The sequence below is a fragment of the Leucoraja erinacea genome, chromosome 14, assembly GCF_028641065.1.
Source record: "Leucoraja erinacea ecotype New England chromosome 14, Leri_hhj_1, whole genome shotgun sequence".
In the NCBI taxonomy this organism is placed as follows: Eukaryota; Metazoa; Chordata; class Chondrichthyes; order Rajiformes; family Rajidae; genus Leucoraja; species Leucoraja erinaceus.
Window position 1 is genome coordinate 24,576,039 of NC_073390.1, and position 19,304 is coordinate 24,595,342.

A 19,304-nucleotide genomic window follows, 5' to 3' on the forward strand; every position below is an offset into this window, starting at 1 on the left:
GGCGGCAGGCGGGAGCCGCTCCTTTCGGAGCCGGGGCAGCGAGTGATGGAGTTGGTGGGTGAAGCAGACCGAGACCGAGACCGAGGCCGGCGGGTGAATCACACACCTCCTCCCGTCAATTACACCGTCCGACCGCAGGCTGCTCCCTCCGTGGCGCGGGCGGCCCGTCCATCACTGCCCGCCCAGCCCGGGCTATCAGCGCTGAAACCTTCTTCCCGCCATTGAACCCGGGAGGTAGGCCCTTCGGCCCTTTACCATCAGGCCTGAGCTCTTCCCCATCTCACGCATGAGGCAGACAGATCCTCCCTGCCCGTCTGCCTCTTCCACCAGGGACAGGAGAATATGGAGTTGTACAGTGCAGAAACAGCCCCTTCAGCCCACCACGTCCATGCTGTCCCTTATGCCCACCTACGCTATTCTCATGTTCCCGTGTTGGAACCGTATCCTAGCCTCTGACTATTCAAGTAGCTGTCAGAATGCCTCTTAATTGTAGTGATTGTTTTTGAAGCCACCACCTCCTCGCTGCGGCGTTCCAGATATCAACCTGCCTCTCTGATCACACTCTTCTGTCAACTGTCCATTCCCTCCATCGATGCTGCTTGACGTTATGAGATCCTCCTTCACGTTGTTTTTCTCAAGATTTAAGAATCGTCAGTTTCTTGTGTCTACCTCAGATCACCTTTCTCTCGCCATAAACCTAGCCTTGTTTGATATCCCTACCATTTGAAAACAATTCTGACCATCTAGCCTATCTATGTCTCCAATAATCTTTTAATGAATAATCTTATCGGGTCACCCCTCGGCCTCTGTCCAAGAAAAAACAGCGGAGCATATCAAAATCTCTCCATAACTGGTCAACTTTTCAAAACTGTTTGCCTGCACGACCCCCCCCCCCTCGTAATTTCACCCCTCACCCCTGCAGTTACTAACGCAACAGCAGGTACTATCGCAACATTTAAGAAACATTTGGACAGATACATGGATAGAATAAGTTTAGAGGGATAGGGCTAAACGCAGGCAGGTGGGATGAGTGTAGATGGACCATGGTTGGTGTGGGCAAGTTGGGCCAAAGGAAGTTTCCACGCTGTAAGACTTTATGGCGCTTATAACGGATGACGCAGCTGGTAGAGCTGCCTCACACAGAGAGAGGCCTGGATTTGATCCTGACCACAGGCAAAATCTTTGTGTGGAGTTAGCCTGTTTTCCCTGAGACCATGTGGGATTCCTCCGGGTGCTCCAGTTTCTTCCCACATCCCACAGACGTGTGGGTTTGTAGATTGATCAGCCCTCTGGAAATTGCCCTTAGTGTGTAGGGAAAATGGGATAACTAGCGTGATCAGGTGATCAATGGTCGGCGGAGACTCGTTGGGCCGAAGGGCCATGTTCCACGCTGCATCAATCAATCAGATAATATCAGCTCCATCCTCTGCTATCCCCGCTTACCTTTGCCACCCCCCCCCCCCCCCCCCCCCCCTAACTATATCCTTCCAATTTACGAGTGTATCATTTGCTGTAATGGATTCTCCCTCGCGCTCCGGGGTTGTTTGCGGTTTGGGAGTGTGCTTACTCATGGAGAGACAGCACGGAAACAAACGGGTCCTTCGGCCCAAGTTTTCTATGCCGACCAACATGCCATCTACACTAGTCCCAGCTTCCTGCATTTGATCAATATCCCTCTAAATCTATCCTGTCCATGTACTTGTCCAAATGTTTTATCCACCATTGTTTAACCGTGTGGGGTTTGTTGAGTTTGTTATCCAGCTGGGAGTAGAGAGGTTTGATCTGTTTGATTTCCTTTTCCTCCCCAACAGACAAAGAAGTCCCTCAAGGGGAAGAAGAAACCCATTTGGCAATTCACGCTCAACCTCTCCAACCCTGTGGAAGATGGCATCCTCGACTCCGCCAACTTTGTAAGCACTTTAATTGTTGGGCTTTCAGTCCTGTCCCCTTCCCCAAAGGGCGATGTATGCCACAATGTGGCTGGGATCTCCCATTCCCAGGTGCCCCCCGTCCTTCCCCTGAATATCACTGTCCAGTGAAGAACATGCAGGCTCTTGATTGAAAGAAAGATACAGCACTGAATGGACAGGCAACGTTATGGGTCAGTCCCTTCTTCAGATCCGAAAGATCCCCTATCCATTCCCTCCACAGATGCTGTCTGACCCGTTGAGTTACTCCAACACTTGGTGTTTTACTCAGGATTCTAGCATCTGCAATTCCTCGTGTCTCCTCTCTACTACCCAACCCCACCTGTTTTCCAGCTTTCTTCCCCCACTACAAAATCTGAAGAATGGTCCCAACCTGAAGCATCCTGTCCATTTCCCTGCTGCCTGACCCGAATTACTGCAGCACTTTATGTTTTGTTTAGAGACAAACAGCATGTAAACAGGCCCAGCAGCCCACCGAGACCATGCTGACCATTGATCAATGTAGAAACAAAGAACTACAGATGCTGGTTAATACACAAAAGGACACAATGTGCTGGAGTAATTCAGTGGGTCCAGCGGCAACTCTGAAGAAGGGTCCAGGCCCGAGACGTCACTGAAATGTTCTTCTCAGATGCTGCCTGGCCCACAGAGTTACTACAGCACTTTGTGTCCTTCTGTGACCATTGATCACCTGTGCATACCAGTTTATGTTATTCCACTTTCTCATCCACTCTTTATACACTTTACCTACAACCCCGCAAGTCTTTGTGGAGTTTAATGCTGTGGAGGGGTGGGTGGGTGGGTGCTGGAAGTAAGAGGCCGAGGGAAGATATGACGCAGGACTTCCTGCAGTTTGCAGCTTGGTCTTGCTTCGGCCCTGCTAACTGCCTGTTGTGACTAGGGCTGCCTTCCCTAGTTCGTGCCTAGGGTTCCTTCCCTAGTGTCCCACGCGTCTGTTTTACCGACAGGAGCAGTTCCTGCGTGAGAAAGTGAAGGTGGGCGGCAAGGCCGGGAACCTGGGCACAGTGGTCCAGATCGAACGGCTTCGGAACAAGATCACAATCACCTCTGCCAAACAGTTCTCCAAGAGGTGAGCACGCATCGCTATCTGTCCCTCTCTGGTGCTTGTTTAGTTTGGAGATACAGCGTGGAAACAGGCCCTTTGGCCCACCGAGTCCATGCCGACCAACATACACAAGATATATCCTACACACTAAGGCCAATTTACAGAAGCCAGTTAACCTATAAACCTGCACGTCTTTGGAGGGTAGGAAGAAACCAGAGCACCTGGAGAAAACCTACGCGGTCACAAGAAGAACGTGTAAACTCCATATAGAAAGCGCCCGTAGTCAAGATTGACCCCAGGTCTCTGGTGCCGTGAGGCAGCAGCTCTACCAGGTACACAACTGTGCAGCTTGTGTTGCATTAGTCTCTGCCTGGACTGGGTGGTGGGGCCATTTGGGACAATACAAGAAACAGGAATAGGATGTGTAAGAAAGAACTGCAGATGCTGGTTTAAATCGAAGGTAGACACAAAATGCTGGAATAACTCAGCGGGACAGGCAGCATCTCTGGAGAGAAGGAATGCGTGACGTTTCGGGTCGAGACCCTTCAAACAGGAACGTGATCTGGATAGGGCAGGAGACGGAGAGGTGGGAGAGCAACCACAACCCCCACTTGCTGCTTGTTAAATTCTTATTGTCAGACTCCCAAATCAGTTAGGGCAGCGGAGTGGCGCAGTGGTAGAGCTGCTCTCTCACAGCGCCAGAGTACCAGGTTCGATCCTGACTACGGGTGCTGTCTGTGTGGAGTTTGTATGTTCTCCCTGTAACCGCTTGGGGTTTCTCCCGGTGCTCCAGTTTCCTCCCACATCTCAAAGATGTTCAGTTTTGTAGGCTAATTGGCTACTGTTTGTCCCTGGTGTGTAGGATAGAAATGATGTATGAGTGATTGTTGGTCGGCACGGACTTGGTGGGCTGAAGGGCCCAATTCCATACTGTATCTCTAAAACTAAACAGTTGCATTGAAACTTTACAAAACTCTAGTTATATGTGTTGTATTGAGCATTGTATGCCTTTCTGGAGCATTGTATGCCTTTCTGGTTGCCACCATTACAGGAAGCATATTGAGACTTTGGAGAGGGTGCATAAGATTTACAAGAATGTCACCTGGATTAGACGGTATTAGCTGCAGGAGAGGTTAGACAGACTTGGATTGTGTTCTTTGGGACATTAGAATATGTGGGAATGCCTGATAGAAATATATTAAATGACTAGAGGTGTAGATACAGTAGCCATTCAGAAGCATTTTCTCAGTGTGTAAATGTCAAAGATTAGAGGGCACAGCTTCGTGAGAGGTGCAACATGTTTTTAAGCAGAGAGCAATGGGTACCTGGAACGTACTGCCGAGGGTGGAGGCAGATACAATAGTGACATTTAAGATGCTTTTAGATTGGCTCATGGGCATGGAGGGATATGGATCACGTGCAGGCAAAAGATTAGTTTTAACGGTGTTATAGAGGGCAGAAGTGCCTATTTCTGTGCAGGGCAAGTTTGTTTACACAGTGTAGAGGGTGCCTCGTGGTTGGTCATTCATGTTCACCTGAGAGGGCTGAGGCATCTCTGGTATCTGCAGTACCGACTGCACAGCCCATTGTTCAAGGCGTTTGCCTTCTGTTGATGAGCAGCTCCCTTGACTGGCTGTACCTCACCAATCTGCACAGCGACTAAAGATTTGACGTTTTAAACCTTGACGCCATCTCTTTCTCTCTCTCCCTCGTGCCTCAGGTACCTGAAGTACCTGACGAAAAAGTACCTGAAGAAGAACAACCTGCGGGACTGGTTACGAGTGGTTGCCTCAGACAAGGAGAGTTATGAGCTGCGTTACTTCCAAATCAGCCAGGAGGAGGAGTCTGAAGCAGAGGACTGACAGGGTAACGGTGCTGATGCACATGAGACTGCTTTGTACATAAGTGTGTTTACAACGGACACAAAGTTATTAAATTATTAATAAAAACACACACTGAAAGACCACTTTACAGAAAACATGTTTTTAATTGTTTGAAAGATACTTTGTCCCTCTCACCTTAAACCTGTAACATCTTCCCTGAACAGTGTGCTGTGCCAACTGATACGTTGAGTTATTGGGCACGGATTATTGATTGGGGACGATCAGCCATGATCACAATGAATGGCGGTGCTGGCTTGAAGGGCTGAATGACTTCCTCCTGCACCTATTTTCTGTGTTTCCATGAATGAAAGATACAGCACAGAAATGGGCTCTTCAGCCATGCCGGCCATGGATCAGCCGTTCATACTAGTTTCATGTTATCACTCTTTCTCATCTACAATAGAGGCATTTTTTCCACGCTATTTGCCTATGATGGCACTTTCAGGGACCTATGTACCTGCTCCTAGATCTTTCTGCTCCCCAACACTCTATGAAACATTCCTCTCCGTCTGCTGTCCTGACCAGAAACTTTGCCTAACCATGTTCCCCAGGGATGCTGCCTGACCCACTGAGTTCTAGCATTTTGTGCTTCCTCTTCATCTGCTGTTTGTGGAACTGTCACCAGGGGGCAGTGTTCGTTAACTCATTGGTAAAGTTTTACAGTCTTTCACCACCAACGTCATTGCTCACAGAGTGGCTTTATATTTCCAGTGCTTTAAATGGGGAATTCAAGATATCAGAGTGATTTTGCAAAACCTTGCTTTCATTGAAAATCCATGTCGATGGGGCAGTTGGCAGTGCAGTCCCTGATAAATGAAATAGATGTCAATTCATTTATCAGGGGGGCAGTTGGCAGTGCAGTCCCTGATCAATGAATTGACATCTATTTCTGAACTCACCCCGGGGTCGATGACAACCCACTGCCCGTGGCATTGCCACCTTATTCCTTTTGTTAAAATGTATCAAAATATTTATTCAATTATTTAAAAAAAACATTTACACTACTATACAACTATGTTACAATCCTTATTGAGGATGCGTTCAACCCCCTGCGGTGCCCAGCGGTCCCGGAAATCCCCCAGGGTGCCAGTGGACAGGGCACCAGCTTATTCCTTGGAGCACAGGAGGCTGAGATGTGTTTGGGAAATAGACAGGGTGAATGCACCAGTCTTACACAGAGTAGGGGAATCGAGAACCAAACAACATGAGACAGTTCCCAGCTGTTATCAGGCAACTGAACCATTCTGTCATTAACTAGAGATCTCCCATCTACCTCATTGGAAACTTTCAAACTATCTTTAATCTGACTTTACTGACTAATCTTGCACTAAACATTGTTCCCTATATTCTGTATCTGTACACTGGCCGGTTTGATTGTAATCATGTATAGTCTTTCCACTAACTGGGCAGCACGCAACAAAGAAACGTTTCACTGTACCTCGGTACATGTGACAATAGACTAAGCTGAGGGGGAAGATTTAATAAGAATTCAAGGGGCACTTTTTTCTGCACAGTGAGTGCTGTGTATATGGAATGAGCTGCCGGAGGAGGTATTTGGGGCAGGTACTATAACAATTTAAAAGATTAACCCAAGAGTATCAAGAGTCAAATGAAATGCAGTTTCTGCAAAGGCCAAATAAACTTATTCAAAGTCAAAGGGCATTGGCGATTGTCCCGCTGCACAGTGGGTGCTGCGTATATGGAATGAGCTGCCCCGGCGTGCGCTCGCAAGGAAGGTATTTGGTGCTAGGCCCCGCTACTCTAACCCGCAGGGCGGGATTAAAAGACATTTGGGGAGCCCCAGCGGTCTCCCTCCCAACCCCTGACTCCAGCTCAGCAGCCCCTCGAGTCAGCAGCAGCAACATCCTCGTAAATATTCCTCCACCGCTCCACCCGCTCTTCGGCCCACCTTAATGGACCTGAGTCCCCGGCCTATATGTTTGGAGGCCGCTCCTCGTTGACCAAACTGAGACCCGACGACAAAAAGGTCGGGTCTCCAGTGCAGCCTCAAACCCCCCCCACACACACGTCTGTCTCGAGTCCTGGCGTTAACACTCTTCCCACCTTAATGGATATTTCCTATATCGGTGACCAAAACTGGGCACAATTAAGTGCAGCCTCACCAACGTCTGTACAACGTTAACACAATCTCCTGGCTTCTATGCTCAATTCGCTGACAGATGAAGTTCCTGTCCACCTGTGACACTCCTTCGTCTCCAACCTCAGGGAGAGTGAGCTCATCACGGATAACATGGTGCAGTGGTAGTGACTGAGCCCCCAGTCTGGAATGAGCTGTCTCTCTCAATGTTATCCTCAGCAACGGAAACTTTGGATGGGGATAACGCTGTGTCTAGCGTCCGTGACTGTTCAAGAAAAAGCAAAGAGAAATGGTCATAATCTCACGATAAAAGTGCAAAAATAACCCACTCTTGGATTCAAGGCAGGCACAAGAACATACCTCCCAACAAAATCATAGCTAGAATAATCTTCCCTTTAAAAATCAGACGAATAAATCACCCTGCAAGTGTAAACAAATCCAGGCTGTGTGTTCAGATGGTTAGAGTCAAAACGCAAGAAAGTTCCGACAAACTCCTGTCAGTTGGACCACACTGGGAGCAGATGCCATCTCAGCATTCCAGAGGGAGATTGGAAATGGAGGAAGGGGCAGGAATGAGATCTTCCAACCACCAGGCTATGCCGAATATTTCTTCACGGATGGAGGGAAGATTTGAAGGTTGAGTCATAGATTCATGGGGTTTTAGGGGACAGAATGAGGCCATTTGACCCATAGTGACCTTGCTAGTGCTGGGCAATCTAATGGAGGACTTTTAAATCAACGGGTTTGATGGAGGGCTCACAGGATGATGCTACAGGTAAATGCAAAACGGGCGTCGCATGCCACAACTAGTACTACCTCACAGCGCCAGTTCAATCCTGACCTCGGGTGCTAGTTGTGTGGAGTTTGCGCATTCTCCCTGTGACCGTGTGGGTTTTCTCCAGAGGTTAATTGACCACTGTAAATTGCCAATGAACTCCCGCTCAAGCTGACCCTGAGCATGTTTGGTTCGAGGCACTGCACCCTGACCAGTGAAGACAGCTAATGGATGTCAGTTATGCCCATCCAGTGTAGCAGGGGTGTGAGTGAGAGAATGTGGGTGTGTATGGCTGTGTGAGAATGTGCGCATGTGTGAGTGTGCTTATGTGTGAGTGCATGAGTGGGTGAGCATGTGTGTGGGTGCATTTGTGGCTGCATGTTCTTCTGTCCATTCCCTTCTCTCCACCCTGCAACCCCCTCCACCTCAGATCTACATTCCCCTCCCTCTGACCCCCCATCTAATCCCCACTGCCCCACTCTGACCCCCACTCCTCTGCATATGATGGGACACCCTCCCATGTCTCCTGTATTTTACACGTGGTGACGTCAAGTGGCAAGGTGTGATCTGTGTGGGAGTGGGCCTTTAGGGCAGTTTGCATGTTCAAAAGTTCTAGGAACAGAATTAGGCCATTCGGCCCACCAAGTCTACTCCGTCAATGACGGCCTCCACTGCCGTCTATGGCAGCACCGTGGCGCAGTGGTAGAGTTGCTGCCTTAGCGCCAACGACCCGGGTTCGATCCTGGCTGTGGGTGCTTGTCTGTACGGAGTTTGTATATTCTCCCCGTGATCTCCATGGGTATTCTCCGAGAACTTCAGTTTCCTCCCATACTCCAAAGGCATACAGGTTTGTAGGTTAATTGGCTTGGTGTAAATGTAAAAATGATCCCTAGTGTAGGATAGTGTTAATGTGCAGGGTTCGCTGGTCGGTATGGACCTGATAGGCTGAAGGGTCTGTTTCCGCGCTGTATCTCTAAACTAAGCTAAATTAAATTAATTCCACAGTTTCACTGCCCTCTGACTAAAGAAATTCCTCAACATTTTCCCATCCCCTGGGCCTGGATGAGCCGTGGGGTGTGGTCCTGTGACATTCCCGCTGACACATGGAGCTCATGAGGGAGCCAGGCCAGAAGTGACTGTGTCCACGTGCGCTGGATTGAGATCCTTTTCCTGTCTCCCAAAAGCCGTGACTCACAAACTCTCCAGCCCTGACCCTCTCTGAGTCACTTCCCTGGCAAACCATTGCCTTTTGTGTCTTCTTCTTCCTCCCCCCCCCCATCTTAAATGCTCAGCCCCCCCCCCCCCCCCCCCCCCCCCCCCCCCCCCCCCCACCCCCCCCCCCCCCCCCCCCCCCCGGTTACACTTAATGCACAGACACAGAGTGGTTTATCTTGGCATCACGTTCGGCACGTACGTTGTAGACCAATGGACCTGTTCCTGTCCTGTACTGTTCTACGTTCAATTCGAGAAACACAGAATACAGTCAGACTGCACAGAAGCTGACCTAATGTCCAATGTTCCCTTGCCGACCAAGATACGCTATCTGCACCAATGTCATCAGCCTGGATTTGATTGAGCAGGAAACGGTGACGTGTTTTCCTTTCAGAGTGAGCTCAGTTGGTTCAGACAATGGACACAACTTCCCTTCACACAGACCCGGTGATCCCCTGCTGCCTAATCCCTCCCCCCACTCCCCACCAAGCTACTTCTCACTTCGAGGATGTTGGTGAGGAGTGAGAGTGGAGAGTTGAATGAATGAATGATGAATGAATGAATGTATGAATGAATGATGAATGATTGAATGCATGTTTGAATGAATGAATGAATGAATGAATGAATGAACGAATGAATACTTTATTGTCACATGTGACAAGTAACTGAAATTCTTTGCTAGCATAGCCAAGGTAAGCAAATAGTCACCCATAAAGAGCAATTACAAAGTTACAAAGTACCCCTGGCGCCAAGTCCCACTTTGTTCTTCCTCCCCTTCCCCATCCCTCATGGGTCGGGTCCTCCATTGTTCTTCCCCCTCCCTCATGGCGATCCCCCCACGCCGGGTCCTCCTTTTTTCCTTCCCCCAGCCCAGTGGTATCTGTCAGAGGATCCATCAATCCCAATTGCGTGATCGGCCTGGAAATATAAGAATTAGAAGCAGGCGCAGGTGGTGCCTGCTTCTACATCACCATCCTGGTGAATCTCTTCTGCACGCTTTCCAACTTAAAGACATCTTTCCTGTAGTTGGGCAACTAGAATTACACACAGTGCTCCAAGTATGGTCTCACTAACGATTGTGAACAGCTGCATCATGATGCCCTAAATCTAGTACTTAGGAATATTGACGTTTACGTCAGCTCAACCAAGGAACGTCCACAGCCGACTGGAGTAGAGAACTCTCCGTGTGTATGGACTCTGTTTTACCATCCCCTCAGCAGCTCTGCGGGAGTGAGTGGGGTTGATGCTAACAGGCTGGCACAGCTGGTAGAGCTACTGCCTCAGCACCTGAGACCCGGGTTCGATCGTAACCTCCTAACCTTGTTTGTGTGTGGAGATTGTACATCCTCCCCGTGTCCGTGCGGGTTTTCTCAGGGTGCTCCGGTTTTCGCCCACATCCTTAAGACGTGCGGGTTTGCAGGTTAATTAGCCTTCTGTAAATTGCCCCCAGTCTGCAATGAGTGGATGAAAAAGTGAGATAAGATAGAACTAGTGTGAAAATGTGATCAAAGTTCAGCGTGGGCTCAGTGGGTGTGAAGTGTAGATGGAATAATAGCCAGAGGTTTGGCAGCTAGCCAGTGTTTGCAGATCCCACTCACAGTAGAAGTAGGGAGTAGAAACTATGAACCTGTGTGTGAACGAGAGACTCACATAGTCCATCCCACCTCAGCTTCCTCCCCTCCCCTGCTGTCTCCTCCTTGGCCGGTGCTTGTGGAGTGGGTGCCAGGGCCCGTCTTAATGATGTCTGTCGGTGCAGCCTATCAACCATGTGGTCCCCACATGTGAGCAGGCACGCAGCACGCTACAAAAGATTCTGAAATCCCTTTCAACTCGTTCTTCAAAGGCCTTGCTCGCTGCGTGCTCCTGTAGCTGAGCACCTGGTAATTGTTTGCCACATTTTTCCCCAGTGAGCTGGAAGAGTTTACGATAGCTCTCAATTGAGAAAACGTGTATTTTTAAAGCCGTTGTTTTCTGTATTGGCAAACTCCCCCACACAGCCTCTTCCTGCCAAAGAACCGTCTCTGGTACAGAATGTAACGGGAACGCAAACCTTTGTGGCACAAGAGAGCACTCCATCCGCCAGAACGTTGAGGTATTCCCATAGCAACCTTCACCAGCTCAGGGCATCCGCCCCACTTCACACCGGGCGGCATAGCTGCACAGCGGGTAACAGAAACATAGAAAATAGGTGCAGGAGTAGGCCATTCAGCCCTTCGAGCCTGCACCGCCATTCAATATGATCATGGCTGATCATCCAACTCAGTATCCCGTACCTGCCTTCTCTCCATACCCCCTGATCCCTTTAGCCACAAGGGCCACATCTAACTCCCTCTTAAAGATAGTCAATGAACTGGCCTCAATTACCTTCTGTGGCAGAGAATTCCACAGATTCACCACTCTCTGTGTAAAAAATGATTTTCTCATCTCGGTCCTAAAAGATTTATCCTTACCCCCTTATCCTTAAACTGTGACCCCTTGTTCTGGACTTCCCCAACATCGGGAATAATCTTCCTGCATCTAGCCTGTCCAACCCCTTAAGAATTTTGTACGTTTCTATAAGATCCCCCCTCAATCTTCTAAATCCTAGCGAGTACAAGCCAAGTCTATCTTGTCTTTCTTCATATGAAAGTCCTGCCATCCCAGGAATCAGTCTGGTGAACCTTCTCTGTATTCCCTCTATGGCAAGAATGTCTTTCCTCAGATTAGGCGACCAAAATACTCCAGGTGTGGTCTCACCAAGACCCTGTACAACTGCAGTAGAACCTCCCTAGAGCCGCTGCCTCACACACAGCACCAGAGACCCGGCTTCGAACCTGACCTCGAGTGCTGTCTGCCTGTATGGAGTTCTCATGTTATCCCTGTGAATGCGTGAGTTTCCTACGGGTGCTCCGGTTTTCTTCCACATCCCAAAGATGTGCAGGTTTGTAGGTTAATCAGCCCTCTGTAAATTGCTCCCAGTGTGTAGGGAGTGGATGAGAAAGTGCAATAACAGGACTAGCGTGAACAAGTGGTCGATGGTCGGCGTAGACTCGATGAGCCAAAGGGCCTGTTTCCATGCTGTATCTTTAAACTAAACTAAACAAATCAACTAAACTAAACTACCATCAACTAGAGAGCACTCCTGAGTGACTATTTACCTCACTGGAGACCCTCGGGCTATCTTTAATTAAACTATCTGGCACTGAATGTTATTTCCTTTATTCTGTATCTGTACACTGTGGACGACTCATTTGCAATCATGTATTGTCTATCTGCTGCCTGGATAGCATGTAACAAAAGCTTTTCACTGTACCCCGGTACACGTGACAATATACAAAACTAAACTGGCCTAAACTGAACTAAACTAAATTAAGCTAAACCCAATAAAGAGTCTTTCTCGAGGGGAGAACGGCAGAATCCATACACAGCAAGTTCCCGCACAGACAGTGTGATATTGTTGGTTAATTTGTGCCTCTGATGCTGGGTGCAGGCCCACTGTTGGCCACAGGACACCAGGGGGAGAGTTCTCCTCTGCTCCTACCTACGCTCCTCTTGCATGGGGAGACTGAGCCTTGGTTTTAGTGGAGTCACAAGGAACTGCAGATGCTGTAATCCTGAGCAAAACAACAAATTGCTGGAGGAACTCAACTGGCTGGCAGCATCTGTGGAGGGAATGGGCAGGAGACGTTTCGGGTTGGGACCTTTCTTCATTGTCTGTAGGACATTGGAATATGATAGCAACTGTTCTGTTGCAACTTCAGTTTTCAAAAGTTTCAAAGGTCTTTTATCGTCACATGTACCAATTAAGGTACAGTAATATGCGAATTGCCATACAGACATACGGAAAAAAAGCAACAAGACACACAACTACATAAATGTTAACATAAACATCCACCACAGCGGATTCCCTACATTCCTCACTGTGATGGAAGGCAAAAAGTCCAATCTTCTTCCTCTTTATTTTCCCACGATCGGGACAATCGAACCATCCGTTGGGGCAATCGAAACTCCCGCATAGGGGTGATTGACACTCCCGCGTTGGGGCAGTTGAAACTCTCACGACTTGGAGTTCCCGAAGTCGGTCTCTGACCAGAGACTGCGAGCTCCGCGATGTCAAAGCCCTGTAGGCACCCGCGGTGGAGCTCTCAAGATCGGTCTCCAACAAAGACTGCCAACTCCATGATGTTAGATCACAGTGCGGACTGAGGTACGATATGGAAAAAATCGCATCTCCATCGAGGTAAGGGATGAGAAAAAGCTTCCCCACCCCAACCCCCCACATAAAACAAGCTGAAGAACACTAAAAACATACGTTTAACACATACTATTAAAATGCAAAGAAGGAAAGGACAGATAGACTGTTGGCGAATCAGCCATTGCTGGCGCCACCATCTTAACTCATTGGGAGAGATTGCGGTGATATTTAAAATCCAAAGAAGGTAATCGACTCCATCTACACTTCACTCTGCCTCGGGAAAACAGCCATCATACTAAAAGGCCACTCACACCCTGGTTATTCCGTCTTCTCTCCTCCCATCGAGCTGAAGATAGAAAAGCTTGAACGCATGTACCAACAGATTCAGGAAGAGCTTATTCCCCGCTGTTAGCAGTACTGAATATTCCTTCCATAAACTAGGTTATAGTCTTAATCTTCCAACCTACCTCATTGCAGACCTTACCATTTTTTAATCTGCACTTTATCTGTTGTACCATATTCTAACACCATATTCTGCACTTGCATTTTTCTCTTTGCCCTAACAGTTGTACATGTATGAAGAACCATGGAACCACAGATGCTGCAATCGAGGAAAATGCAGAATGGAAGTGAGGAGGAACTTCTTTAGTCAGAGGGTAGTTAATCTGTGGAACTCATTGCCACACAAGGCTGTGGAGGCCGTCAGGGATATGTTTAAGGCAGAGATAGACACATTCCTGATTAGAGCAGGTGTCAAGGGTTATGGGGAGAAGGTTATGGGGATCAGCCATGACTCAATGGGCCGAATGGCCTGATTCGACTCCTATAACTAGTGAACTCAGTGGGCCAGGTAGCAGGGAATGGACAGGCGATGTTTCAGTCTGAAGATGGGTCCTGACCCGAAACGTCATATATCCATTCTCTCTACAAATGCCTCCTGACCCGTGTTTAGTTTACTATATTTATTGTCACCGAGGTACAGTGAAGAGTTTTTGTTGCGCGCAAACCGTTTGTGTATGGTTTGATTGTATAGTGTGATTTCACAGATAACAAACAGCTTTTTAAGGTGTCCCGATGCAGGCGACAACAGTAAACCAATGCCAATAGAGTTAGATAGAGCTCTAGTGGCAAGGGATATGGGGAGAAGGCAGGCACGGGTTATTGATAGGGGACGATCAGCCATGATCACAATGAATGGCGGTGCTGGCTCGAAGGGCCGAATGGCCTCCGCCTGCACCTATTTTCTATGTTTTCTAAGTGATATCAGTGTCTAAAAACAGACAGCTGCATCGTGTTGAAACCAAACAGGAAATAAATGAGAAGATCCCGACAACTCATTGCAGGCCTGTTTATAGAAAGTTTCCCTCTTCCCCAACAAAAGTTGCTGAAGATAGCAACATCTGGAAAGTGTCCATTTCACCCGGACCACCCGCCTGCCCCACCTCGCCCGTGCCTGGTACGGACTGGACCACAGCAATAGTTTGCTGCTCTGTGGGGTTCCCATCCTCTGCTGGATAAATGTGTCTAATCCCGGGCTGAGCGAGGTGCAAATGTCTACCCCAGGAGCAGTTACTCCGTGACTAATTGGTGTGGGTCTATTATTGTCATGGATACTGAGAAACATTGAAATATTTTGTTTGCGTGTTTTTCCAGTCAAATCATACGCGAGTATAATCATTCCACACACAACACGTAGTGCAAAGAGAAAGATACCAGAGTGCACAATATAGTGTCGCAGTTACAGAGAAAAAGTGCTGACATAAAGAGTACAAGGGCCACAGGAAGAAGCTGTTCCTGAATCTGGTGGTGCTGGCTCGAACCTTCTGCTGGAGCGGGGAGGGGACAAGAGGAAATCACCGGGTTGTGAGTGCTCCTTGACTATTTTGGCTGCTTTCCAGAAAGTGGAGTGAAATGTGGATGGAGTCAATGGTGGGGAGTCTGGTCTGTGTGATGGACCGGGATACATCTGCAACCTTAATATAACTGAACTAATTGTTAAAATTCATATTTTGGTTCAGCATGATTCATTTATCTCTAAATCCACTACCCACCCATCCACCCGAGGGCAGCAGGTAGAGGAGACACCACCACCTGCAGGTTGCCCTCCAAGTCACGGACCATCCTGACTTGGAACTGTGTCCTTCACCGTCACTGGGTGTAAATCGCAGAGCTCCCTGCTGTCCGGCACTGCGGGAACACCTTCACCTCAAGGTCAGCAGCGATTCATGAAGGCAGCTCACCCCCAAGGGGGCAGTTAGGGATGGGGGTAATTGCAATGCCAGTGCCCTGGGATTTTAACCCTTTCAGCACCAGGGTCAGTCTCAGAATCCCGTCTGCGCTTCTTGTCCTTCTGTTGTGATGAAGGAGTCAAAGTCCCCGATCCAGACACAGCCCACAGTCCCACATGCACTCACATATACTCCCCACCGTCCCACATACACAGTCCATGATCCCACATACACCAGCACTTTCCACACTGGTTTATGTTTCATCTGCACTGAATGCAACAGCTTCCTGCCATATCTGATATCTCTGCATTTTGTTTGGCATCAATGCTTCATTTAATGTGCAAACACTATATACACAGACACCACACACCACACATACACACACCACACAGACACACACACACACATAAACACACCACACATATACACACTACACATACACACACACACACACACACACACACACACACACACACATACACACATATACACACTACACATACACACATACACCACACAGACACACACTACACATACACACACATATACACATCTAAACACACACGCACATGTACGTACACACACACACACACACACACATACACACACACGGGTACACACACACCACACATACATACTCACCACAAATACATAGAAACATAGAAAAATAGGTGCCAGAGTAGGCCATTCGGCCCTTTAAGCCAGCACTGCCATTCAATATGATCATGGCTGATCATCTGAAATCAGTACCCCGTTCCTGCTTTCCCCCCATATGCCTTGATTCCTTTAGCCCTAAGCTAAGTCTCTCTTGAAAACATCCAGTGAATTGGCCTCCACAGCCTTCTGTGGCAGAGAATTCCACAAATTCACAACTTTCTGGGTGAAAATGTTTTTCCTCATATCAGTCCTAAATGGCCTACCCCTTACACGCACACACCACACACACCATACATACACACACCACACATACACACACACCACAGGTATACACATACACACACCACATATACACGCACACACATTACATATAAACGCACACACACACCGCTGCAATCTCTCCTGACGTCTGCCCTTTGATGCCCCTACAGCCTCAGAGGAACAATCAGCATGAATTGCCGCTGTGGGACATCAGGGGGAGCTAAGGCCGTGCACTGAAACCAGCAACGGTGGGGGCGGGCACTGGGAGACGTGCGAGAGGTGGAGGAGGCTGCAGGGAGGGAGGAGACATGGGGGTTGGGAATGAAGAGGGGACCAGGGTTAGTCAGCGAGTGTGACGGGTGTTAGGGGAAATCAGGTGTGTTGGGAAATTCTGGATAAGCTAATGATAGGGTGTAAGTGGGGGAATCAGACAGGAAGGTGTTTGACAGGAAGCCATGATGCAGCTTTATCGGACTTTGGTCAGGCTGCATTTGGGGGAATTACGTGCATTTCTGGTCGCCCCATTACAAGAAGGATGTGGAGGCTTTGGAGAGGGTGCAACGGAGGTTTACCAGCATACTGCCTGGATTGGAGGGTATTAGATACAGGGAGAGGTTGGACAAACTTGGATTTTTTTTATCTGGAACGTCGAACTTTGAGTGGAGTCCTGATAGAGTATATTAAATTATGTGAGGCATAGATGTGGTAGATAATCAGAACCTTTGTCTCATGGTGGAAATGACAAAGACCAGAGGGCATAGCTTTAAGTGAGAAGGGTGGGCGCCTGGAACACGCTGCCGGTGTTGGAGGCAGATTCGATGGTGGCATACAAGAGAAGTTTGGATAGGCACATGGATGTGGAGCGATATGGATCAAATGCAGACAGAGTTGACTTGGCATCATGTTCGGCACGGACATTGTGGGCTGAAGGGCCTGTTGCTGCGCAGTACTGTGTTATGTTCTTTACTTTATGAATGTTGAGCCCAGAGCTAACAGAGATCAGCGATGTGAGGCAGTCGGAGGCGGGGGGGGGGGGGGCTCTGGGGGTGTGAAACCAATGGGTTTTGCTGAAGGAAAGAATCTAAGGGCCAGAAACCCATGTTAGGGTCAAGTAGGTCAATGTTAGAGACATTCCAGTGCAGCTCCGTGTATAAATATAGGGACAGATTCCCTGGATGATGGAGAGAAGAGGAGGAGAGCTGTCAGATAAACGAGTGGGCCCCAGGTACTTTGAGATGAATCACTTTGGATGATATCAGGCCCCCTTATAAGGTCAAATCTCCAGGGCTTAGTCTAAATAAGGCAACCAGAACATATTTTGAGGAGCAGGAATGCAGGGGATTCACCTGAGGTCATGCCGTCTGATTGTGTGAGCTCTGACCAGCAGATTTACCCTGACTGCAGCCAGCCAGGGGCAAGTGGAACAATCTTCACCCGTCTCCAGTTTTTTGTGGAACAATCTTCACCCGTCAGTTCTGGGAAGTGTTGCCTTGCTTGGCAGGAGAGGAAGGGGTCGGCAAACTGCTGGAGACCTGCTGAGTACAAAAGGTGATTGTCTGCTTGCAACCCCTGTTGATCAAAACAGACTGTTTTCCCGTTACGTGAAGCCAGAGACATCACTTTTAACATTCCATCTCCATCGTTGCCAGTTGTTGTAGAACCACGGGCATTAACGGCGCGGAGGATGGCCATTCGGCCCATCGTGTCTGTGCTCACCCCCGAACAGCTGACCGCACCAATTTTACCTCCGGTCTTCTGAAGCTCAAGATTCTTCACAAAGTGCTGGAGGAACTCAGTGGGTCAGGCAGCATCTGGGAAGGGAATGGACCAATGACGTTTCGGATCGGGACCCTTCTTCAGACTCCTTTTCACTAGCTTTTGTCTCCTACTTCACCCATCTGTCAATTCCCTCACCCCCTTCACCTGTATCCACCGACAGTATCAATTGACAAGATAGACACAAAATGCTGGAGTTACTCAGCGGGTCATGCAGCACCTTTGTAGAAAAAGAATAGGTGACGTTTTGGATTGGGACTCTTCCCCAGACCCGATCACTTCCCAGGCTTTGTCCCACCTCACCTCTCTCTTCGAGCTTTCACCCACCCTCCCCCTAACTAAACAAATTGAGGAGGAGTTCTGGAACGAAACACGGTCTGGCCATTCCCTTCACTGATGCTGCCTGACACGCTGCGTTTCTCCAGCACTTTGTGTTTTGCCAGCACCTGCAGTTCCTAGCATCTTCATTTTACCCGTGATGTGTGTCGCTGATTTTATTTTCCATTGCGAGCCCTTTGGGGAAAATATGTTCATTATTTTATTGCTGCATTTGGCATTTCCAATGGTCTTGAGCTAATAGTTGAAGTGAACGTTAGTTGGAATCTACCCAAAGCACTTGGAGAATTTGAATTCCGCTTACAAAATCTGGGCATAAAAATCCACTTAGAGCAGAAGGGTTTTGGTGCAGCGTGATTAATGTTTGTGTGAGTGTCTGAGTGGAGGAAAAGTTCCACAGCCAGACAGTCTGGGGCTTTATGAAACCCCCGTCCCACTGCGATGATGTACACCAGCCAGACTTGTGGTTAAATGAAACTGAACCAAGAGGTCATGGGTGGTACCGGTGAAGCCTCTGCCTCACAGCGCCAGAGACCCCGGTTCGATCCTGACCACGGACGCTGTCTGTGTGTGGAGATTGCACATTTGTGTGGGTTTCCTGCGTGTGTGGAGGTTTCCTCACACATCCCAAAGATGTGCAGGTAAGTTAATGGGACCTCTATCAATTGCCCCTGGTGTGTAGGAAGTGGATGTGAAAGTGGGATTACATAGAACTAGTGTGAATGGAGTGGTCTCGGTGAGCAGAAGGGCCTGTTTCCATGGTGTATCTCCAAATTCTAAAGATCCTCCCTCAGCCTAGCCTGTCCAACTTCTTCCTGTGGCCCATGTCCTTGATTCCTGGCAACATCCTTGAAAATCTTCAATCCACAATACCATCCTTCCTATAGCAGGATAATCAAAACTTAACACA

The 19,304-nt window shown here is 48.5% G+C and overlaps 1 protein-coding gene across 2 annotated transcripts; it reads left to right on the forward strand.

Moving 5' to 3' along the window:
- On the forward strand, positions 1-4,960 carry LOC129703426 (60S ribosomal protein L22-like 1). Of its 2 annotated transcripts, none has more exons than XM_055645854.1 (4): positions 1-54; positions 1,812-1,910; positions 2,897-3,018; positions 4,715-4,960. In XM_055645854.1, the coding sequence occupies exons 1-4, from the start codon at positions 46-48 to the stop codon at positions 4,854-4,856; spliced, it is 372 nt and encodes a 123-aa protein (XP_055501829.1). In that variant the 5' UTR covers positions 1-45; the 3' UTR covers positions 4,857-4,960. The 2 variants fall into 2 exon arrangements, with proteins under 2 accessions (XP_055501829.1, XP_055501828.1); XM_055645853.1 differs by having other exon boundaries at positions 31-93.
- The last annotated feature ends 14,344 nt before the right edge of the window (positions 4,961-19,304 follow it).